At 35.3% G+C, this 9,926-nt stretch overlaps 1 protein-coding gene across 1 annotated transcript; it reads right to left on the bottom strand.

Moving 5' to 3' along the window:
* Positions 1 to 425: 425 nt before the first annotated feature.
* LOC126872226 (cytochrome P450 6B1-like) lies at positions 426 to 9,926 on the bottom strand. Its single transcript, XM_050631923.1, has 5 exons — positions 9,449 to 9,926; positions 4,963 to 5,485; positions 1,249 to 1,470; positions 799 to 1,050; positions 426 to 664 (listed from the first exon to the last, which is right to left on the bottom strand). The coding sequence occupies exons 1-5, from the start codon at positions 9,785 to 9,787 to the stop codon at positions 489 to 491; spliced, it is 1,512 nt and encodes a 503-aa protein (XP_050487880.1). The 5' UTR covers positions 9,788 to 9,926; the 3' UTR covers positions 426 to 488.

Genomic DNA, 9,926 nt, shown 5'->3' with positions numbered 1-9,926 from the left:
TCTTTTCATCCGCCACACACAGAACCGGATTAAATCGTAAACAATTACTTAAGTACGGCTTATGATAAGAATCTAGACTAAAGTATTGGGGTTTTCCCAAGGATTCCAAAGAAAAGGCCCCGATGTCCTTTCATCTCCGATATACATAACATATATATAATAGTATAACTGTACCCGTATACATATATAATATATTGTATATCAACTTTATGTATTAACTTATTATTAATTTTTAATATTATATATCAATATTTATTATTAGGTATATGTTCTTATGCGCAATCGTGTTTAAGTATATCATACATAAACTTAAACGTAAGATTTCGCAACAAGATACGCTACTATTCAGTCAACTTCGTCAATATATAACAAAAGAGTTATAAATATACAGAGCAAAGAAGGAAAGAAAGAAATATAGGATATAATAATAATTACTGCTATTTATTAGTTATTAAAATATGTTAGAAATTAAATAATCATAAACGTTTTTATGCTGCCGCAACCTTTGACATTTTCAGGTATATTCCATCAGCGGGTTGGAGAAGGAACAATTGCCTCTTCTCAGGTTTATATACTTTGCGAGTCTTCTCACATACTTCGACCTTGAATTTAGACACGATGGTGACCATTCCTACATGCAATTGTTTCATTGCCAATCGTATGCCTGAAAGAAATATTATTTGGCATTGTTATTAAGATATTTGATATTATTATTATTAAGATCATTTGAAAATTATTGATTTCAAAATTCATAATTTAGGAACATTTTATTAGTTTTTTTATAAGAACGCTTCTTACCACTGCAGTGTCTTGGACCATCTCCAAATGGTAAGTGAGCCATTGCATGTCTGGTCTTAATATTTTCATCGGAAAATCTATCAGGATCGAACACTTCCGGATTTGGATAGATTTCTGGGTCTTTTTGAATTGCATAAACAGGTAGGAAGATTTGTTGACCCTTTGGTATGGTGACTTTTGTTCCTGAGAATGTGTAGGTTTCCATCGCTGTTCTTGACAGCCATTGGATTACTGGATACTTTCTTAAAGTTTCTATTAATAAATATACAGTAGTTAGGTATATTGAATACGCTTGGCTGTAGAAGATAATAATTTTTCAATTTTAGGTAGTAACTGGAAATTAAGAATTAAAAATTACGCATCAATGCATTGAAAATAATTTCAAATGAATTAGTAATAGACCCCGTCATGAAATAACGTTTTAATGAAAACTGTAAGAATTACATATACCTAGTAGGCACGCATTTAGATATTTCATTTCGCATATTCCGTCATAAGTGATCTCCCCATTATATTTCTTTAAGACACTTTGGATTTCCTCTCGGAGTTTGTCTTGAACTGTTTGGTTCCATGCAAGTTCGTACAAAGCGTTGCTGATCGTCAATGAGGAATTTCCGAAGCCAGCAAGGAAGAAAAGCTGAGCCTGAGATGCCAGGAACAAACTATCCGCTTCTGTAAATAATATATTATAGTGACTGTATTTATTTGATGAATTTATTTACAATAATGAAACAGGAAAGTACGACTATTTAGAGTTATTTCTTAATGTAGTAATGTAATACAACTAAAACAACTAAATTGGTACAACTAATCAATTTGCAATTCACAACTCACTACAATCGACAACTCGCAACTAACTAACTTTCCCCACCGAGTCATCCATTTATCACAGTTTTCACACTCCCATCACATGCACATGTTCCGCAGCCGTCCATGACCAACGATAGTCACGTACGCCTTTCCCAAGTTCTTTTTTTTTGTGCATACAATTTGTTCAGCAAATTTAGTAAATTTTTCTAACACTTTATTACTATATAACACGTGGATGGCTATCCCCAGTGGGATACCATTTTACAGTTTGTCAATTATATTTCTTTAACAAGATCGGTGAGATGTTTTGTCCTTAGCCTTCTTTTGATATGGGTTTTGCACGTTTTAGCAGCCAGCTGGTTTGGATGTGTTGTCGTTCTTTCCTTGTATTTTCTTGCGTACTTGCCGATTTTTTTTTAACCGTTGGTATTTTCAAGTCCTTGCGTATATCCTCGTTTCTAACATACCATGGGGCGTTGACTATTGTTCTGAGTAACTTCGATTGTAGCGAGTTTATTTATGTGGTAACTTGTATGGGTCTTAGAGTAAGGACAAGTGATGATGTTTTATTTAGAGTTAAGTTTAGTTTAATAGGCGATACCCAATATAAAACCCGATTACAATATCGTCGTACGTCTTATTATCATACTCGACTCTCAACTTCCAGATTCATACTCTCCGGCTCCTCCACTTACACTCTCTGACTTCTCAACTCACACTCTGGCTGTTCTAGCAACCCTTTGTCTTTTCCTAGGCCCACCACGCACGTGTTCCGCAGACGCTCGTTGTCAGGGTCACGTAGGCCATTTCTACAAAACTATACAATTGAAAAGACCGACGACACATTGATGGACCCGACGGCGCCTCGGCTCTCGCGACATTGTTCATGGTGAGCTTCATGTTTCTTAGGCCAGCAGGCATTCGACAAAGTATGGCACGAAGGGCTACTATACAAACTTAAAAAAATTTCTACCACACACCTACTACTCCACCCTAAAGTCCTACCTAACCAATAGACAATTCATGGTCAATACTTAGACGCCACTTCCACAACATTCCCAATAGAATCTGGCATGGCAGTGTCCTCAGACCCCTGCTGTTCTCCATCTACACTGCCGATTTACCAATATCAACAGAGATAACAATAGCAACATTTGCTGACGACACAGCGCTATTAGCTTCTCACGCAGACCCGATAATTGCTTCATCCACTCTCCAGCGATGTCTCGACTCAATGGAAAAGTGGTTTCATAAATGGGGCTTCAAAATTAACGAAAAGAAATCCTCACATGTAACCTTCACGCTCCGAAAACAAACCTGCCCCCAGGTCACTATCAACAATGCAACAGTTCCTAGCAGGGACTCAGTCCGATACCTGGGCATGACCCTGGACAGGAGGCTAACTTGGAAAAAACATATCTCAGATAAAACGAAGCAACTCAAGGAGAAACTCAAGAAATTCTATTGGCTCACAGGCCGACGCTCCAACCTAAGCACACAGAACAAAATTAGCCTCTACAAGACCGTAATAAAACCTGTCTGGACCTACGAAATCCAACTACGGGGAACAGCAAGTAACTCCAACATTGAAATACTTCAACGCTTCCAATCGAAAACGCTAAGATCCCTAATCGACACACCTTGGTATGTTATCAACGAAATAATTCACCGCGACCTCAAGATACCCACCAACCAAAATAGAGGCAACGCAAGCTAAAATTCTTAGAACAATAGTAAACGCACCATGGTACATTAGAAACGAGGACATTCGGAAAGACCTGGGAATACCAACGGTCAAGGAAGAGATTAGCAGATGTGCAAGAAGGTACAGAGAAAAAATAGCAACGCACCCGAACCGGCTGGCAGCGGAAACGGTCGGCACATCAAGCATAAAAAGAAGATTAAAAAGGAAACACCCAACAGATCTCACAAAGGACATAACCTAACAAACAAACACTCGCCTCACTAAAGAAATAAAATAATCAAATTCGAAGATGATATCTCACTGGGGGTAGCCATTCACATGTTACTTACCAATTAAGTTAGAAAAATTTACCAAATGACCAGCTGGACAAATTGTAAAGTATAAATTAAATAATAAAAAAAAACTGGATGAATATTTTGTCTAACAAAGGTATCGAGTAATAGTATATATAGCTCTTCTTAAAAAGAAATAGTTGTAGCGGCACTCGACAGTAAACATTACAACGGTTTCTGTCCCGTAGCTCGCCATACGCAGACTCTATTCTCCGGGTAAGATGATGACCAAATGTCGATGCATCTCCACAGTACATGTGCAGCTAGCCTGAGGTGCCGCTATCAATCTTAGGATTTAGTTAACTAAAGTCCTTCAAACAGACAAACAGTCTTTGTCCCAACTACGGGAAGATAGGGGAAGTCTGCTTTTCTCATGAACGATGCTTCCCGCCAGCAATTTTCCCTCAAGGGCGGCTAGCATCCTTTTCTAACCACCAACATGGAAATTGACCAACTAGCAGTAACGCCAATTTCCCTCACTTTCCGGACGAAGGCTTTCCTCGACGAATCCGATGATCTCGTGTCCTTATACACACCCCATCATAGTTTTCCTCTGCAGCATCATCGCGACGGAAAGTCATTCTCTCGTGAGGTCGTATTAGCGAGTTACTTAGCGTCTGTACACTCGGTGGATATTCCACGTTTTAACAAAGAGTTAGTTTAGTAATACTTGCACCGTAGCCAAGCAAGTTGAGTACGACTTGGGTTTTGGAAGAAAGCGCATTCTGTTATCCCGCGAATGCGATTAACGAAACGCGGTTTCGTTATTGAACCTAGGATCATTGTCATTAGCTTCTCGAGTATCTAATTACCACGGTTACTTGTCAAATTCTGTAATAATCATATTGGTACTAGTCAATGTCTTCTCTATTTCATAATAACAACGTGTAATCCAAATGAAGATTTGTTTCACGCCCCTAACCCTAATCATAATGTGAATCCGACAAATATATTTCGCATCTTCTTTCTCTTCCTCCCTCTCTCTCTCTCTCTCTCTCTCTCTCTTTCTCTCTTTCAGTTTTTCTTCTTCTTATAATTAAAATTATAATATACTAATTCTAAACAATAATATATGAAAGATTATCAAAATTTAAAACTTAGTTTTTATTATATAATCTTCAGGTACTTCAAGTCATACTAGCACATAATAAAAAATCAGTGTCTCATTTACTCTATACTTTACCAAATTTGTATGGATTCTGCATAAATAATTATGTACATATTTGCAAACTTGTTTAAAAGCATTTAAACATTTATCGAAGATGAAGACAAAAATACAATTTTTTATACAAAAACAATTTTAATCTTTTTTCTTACCTTTAAGGTTAATTTTCTCAGGGTGTTGTCTCAAATCTGCCAAAATATCGATAACATCTTTTGTGTGAACATTATTCTGAATTCTGTAATCCATAGCTTCTCTGGTGGCTGTTTCGAAGAAATTAATAACATCATGATCAGTGAAGAAGCGACCAAAAATTCTGAATAGGAATGGATATTCCCTCAATCTATCCGTGAGAAATTGTCCGTTGTTTGCTGCAAGAGCTCTCTTTCCCATTTTACGAAACTGACAGTTCTCATCCGTTATAGCATTCGTTTGAATACTAAACGCGCAAGCAGCGATCACGTCAATGGTGAATTTCGCGGCAGTATCACGAAATTCAATCGGCTCGCCCTTTTCTGCTAATTTCTCTAGGTACTTGTCATAAGTGTTCGCACAGTCTGTCATCAAGTGGAACATTTCCTTTAGCTTTCCTGTCGAGAAGAAGGGTGAAAGTTTGATTCTTAGTGGTCTCCATCTTTCTGCTTCCAGCCTGAAGATTTGCTCACTTAATGGTTCGACCTGTAAAATTATAAGAATTTTACCTGTTTGTTATATGTGGTATGAAAGATAAGCCGGAAACAATTTTAATACAATTATACCTATATAATTAGGTTATAGTTAATATAAATAAATATATTATTATACGACTACTCAGCGGCTACAATGCGGGTACCACAGGTTTTTTTTATTTAATTATTTACATTCACAATTTGTCCAGTTTGGACATTTGGTAGAATTTTTTAGCTGTTTGATTATCATGTGGGTAGCTACCCCCAGCGGGATACCATCTTCGTGTTTGTTGGGTTGTATCCTTTGTGAGGTCTGCTGGGTGTTTCCTTTTCAGTCCTCTATCCATGTTTGAGGTGTTGATCGTTTCCATAGCTAGCTGATTTGGGTGTGTTCCTATTCTTTCTTTATATTTTCCTGCGTGTCTTCTAATTTCCTCTTTGACCGTTGGTATTCCCAGGTCCGTATATCCTCGTTTCTAACGTACCATGGGGCGTTTATTATTCTTCTAAGAATTTTAGCTTGTACTGTCTCTATTTTGTTTATATGGCTCATTGCTGCTGTCCCCCATAATGGTATTCCGTACGTCCAGATTGGTTTTATGATCGTTCTGTATATTTTTAATTTATTTTCTATGCTTAATTTGGATTTTCGACTTGTTAGCCTATGCATTTGTCCCCTTGTTGTCTGTATTTTGTCTATTATTGATTTAGTATGCTGTTTCCATGTGAGTTGTGTTTCTAGGTGGAGTCCTAGGTCAAATGACTTGCCTTGTTTGCGGTATGTGCGTGCCATTCAGTAGGATGTTTGTTGGTGTCCGTTTTCGCAGTGTGAATGTAATATGGTTGCATTTATCGGGGTTTGCTTTTATTTGTTTATCTTGCAGCCACTTTTCTATTTTTGTGATATGTTCTTGTAGTAATTTGACTGCTGTTTCTGGGTTAGTGTGCCTGACTAGTACGGCCGTGTCGTCCGCGAATGTCAGTATTTTGCTATTGGTAGTTGTTGGTATGTTGGCCGTGTATAGTGTGTATAGTATTGGTCCTAAGACTCTTCCTTGCGGAACCCCTGCCTTGATGTCTTTGACTTCAGAGTATGTGTCCTTGATTTTTATTACGAAGGTTCTGCTGCTTAAGTAAGGTTTTATTAATTGGTATATTTGCTCCGGGAATTGTTTCCTGATTGTTTGTAGTAGGCTTTCGTGGTTTATTTTGTCAAATGCTTTCTCTATGTCCATAAAGAGGGCTGTACAGTATTGTTTGTTTTCTAGTGCTAGTATTATTTCGTTGACTAGCCTGTGCATTTGCTCTATTGTGGAGTGTTTATTCCTGAATCCAAATTGATGGTCTGGTATTAGTTTTTCTTTTTCTATTGTTGGTTTTAGGCGGTTATATATTATTTTTTCTAGTAATTTGGAAAACGCAGGTAATAATGATATTGGCCTGTAGGATGCAGTTAGATGTGGATTTTTGTTTGGTTTGGGTAACATTATGATCTGTGCTATTTTCCATAGTGCAGGTAAGTACTGTATTCTTAGAATTGCGTTGAATATTATCGTTGTTAGTCTTATTGCCTTTGAGGGAAGGTTTTTTAAGATTTTTCCATTGATCAAGTCAAATCCTGGTGCTTTACTTGTCTTTGTTGCCTTAATTAAGTTTGTAACTTCTTGCGCTGTTGTGCTGAGTATGGTGCAGCATTTATCAGTTGTGTTGCTGGCATTTTCCACTTCTTCATTTGTTTGCCATCTGGGGATGCTGTTATTAATTTCGTACGGTGAAAATATATTTTGTAGGTGCTTCGAAAATTCTTCTGCCTGCTCTTCGTTGCTTCTGGCCCATGTGTTGTCCATTTTTCTGATTGCTGGGTTTGATTTTATTGTTTTCTTAACTTTGTTAGTGACTTTCCATAGGGAGTAGTTGGTATTCTCATGCGCGGATAGTGATTCGATGAATTTTGAGAATTCGTTATTATGATGTTCCCTTATTTTATTCGTTAATTCCTTTGTAAGTTTATTTAGGTTTTTCTTGTTTTCTCGTGTTCTCTGCGTTTGCCATTGAAGCACTGTTTTACACGTCCGTTTAGCTCGGCTGCTCGAACAGAACTCGGTACCATAAGTAACGCGATTACGACAAGAATTAAAATGATTCTGGTATAATCGGACATTTCCATTTGATACTATAAATTATAAAAAATTATAGGTTGAATCAAAATCAAAATTAAAGGTAAGTCTTCGTTAATTTTTGCTAACAATAAGAAGCATTTTGTACTTTTATAGATTTTGCACTTTTGTAAATAAACGATAAAATGTACCTATTATGGTTAAAGAAGATACTCTTACATAAGATATTGATATTTAGTTGATGTTATGTAATAGACGAACCAACATCATAACAATGTCGCAATTGATAAATTTCGTATAAGTAGATATGTCCGGTTCGTCGTTATTACAAGAATTTCAACAAACGCACATATACAAAGTTTAATATCTACAAAGATACAGACTAGTATCTAATAAGGTCCAAAAACCTTGAGTTGTTGATAGCTTGAATTTAGATTATTTAATTTAGATTACGATAGATTAATGAATGTTTTGACAAAAGTAATTATTTGCATTAAAATTTTAAGTAATTTCATTATACAACTTTGATATAAGTGTAGTAATTGTTTTAAATGTCAAATAGTAGTTTCAATTATAGTACCTAACTGCTTCCGATTTCTGGGTACATGTACTTGGATAATACTTTTTTACTATAAAGTAATAATATTACAATATATATAAATGCTAATACGAATAATTGTTAAAAATAATGTATAACACCAATAATTTGTTAAAAATAATATAGTGAATGTGTATTCATTTGTGAATACTGAATTCTAAATTCAGTGGTGGGAAATTTTTTCTCTTTGAAGCTACTATTTAATTTACGTATCTTTGCACATTACGTATGCAAAAGTTGTTTATTCGTATCGTTAATATGAACAAACACATCATTTGTTTTCACTTATTCATCATTTCGTAGCAAAACATAGTAATAAATATGTGGAATTTACAATTTATAACAAGCTAATATATCTAACAAATAAAGATTCGCTTAAAAACAGAATGTAAAAAATCATTATAGTCGCATTTCTGACTATAAGGTAGGGAATTTGCAATCAACGGGTCATAACAGATAAAGTATAATCACACGTAAAAAAAAAATATTGAACTTTGTATCTTATTTACCAATAGCTTATTTTTAAAAATAATGATGTATTTCAATTTGTGTGGAAAATTTTATTTCATTTCGTTCTAATTTAAAACAACGTGAACGCCAACTCATTCAAGCTGTGAATAAATGGCTCACACAATAATAGCTGCAGGTGTTATAGCAATTGAACGTGATTTCTATCAATACAAGTATTGCGAAGCGTAATAAATACCAATAAATATAAGAATAAAATACCTCAATATTTTAGCTAATAAAGCCAATCAACTTTGGAAAATAACACGGAATAAAAGTACAGTCACGCTATGAAACTTCACATATCGAATTTATGATTTCCTTGCCTGTCCATAGGCTATTATTATGTAATTCAGCTCATATCTTAGTCTCTATTTTTCATACGACTTAGAGCGATTGCAAGAAATAAGACCGGAAAAATTGAACAAAACATTGAAACAATAAAAGTTTCAAATACGGTTTTAATATTCCGAACTTTTGTCTTACTTTGGTTTGTTTTTCCAAAATTTGTTTCACTAGCTATCAAACATACTGTATATTTGACTATTTTTATTTGTTCATTCTGGAACTTCTAACAAAATTTATTTAATAGCTACAACAGCTTTATTAGAATGAGCAATTTTCCAATAAACCCAATTATAATATAGCACGTAAAATTTCAATTACTTCATAAGATGTATATATCAATTATCATAATAATAATAAAATTAATGATTTGTTTCAGTAAAACATAAAATGTTAATACATATACCTCTCGTACGGCGCCATGCGTTCTTTGAGCAAACTTGTTAAAATCTTTAATAAGAACATCCTTGATCAAATCCAGATCTCTTAATACTAACAGCGGTTCGTGACCTCCGTAGACTCCAACCATCGGTTCATCTCTAAATTCATTGTAGGCTTTTTGGAAACAGTCCGTAGTCGAATCCTTTCCCAGAAGCACATCCTTGAAATTACCCAAAAATGGAAGAGGCTTTGGTCCTTTGACACCACGTTTTCGCCAGTAGTTTAACTTTATCATAGAATAGTAATAAAGCAGGACGAATACAGTGACAATAAATCCAATCGTCTCTATCATTAGCCAAGACATGATGATTTTGTTAAATTCTAATTTTTATCAAGTTGGAAGAAATTTTGCACAAGCACAAAGTCGATTTCCGAAAGGAATCTACAAAATTAACTTTTTCCCAGTTACTATGCTTTCTTTGATGCTTCACTGTCCCGATCTA

This window comes from Bombus huntii, chromosome 12, assembly GCF_024542735.1.
Source record: "Bombus huntii isolate Logan2020A chromosome 12, iyBomHunt1.1, whole genome shotgun sequence".
In the NCBI taxonomy this organism is placed as follows: Eukaryota; Metazoa; Arthropoda; class Insecta; order Hymenoptera; family Apidae; genus Bombus; species Bombus huntii.
This window is presented reverse-complemented; position numbering and strand designations above follow the sequence as displayed.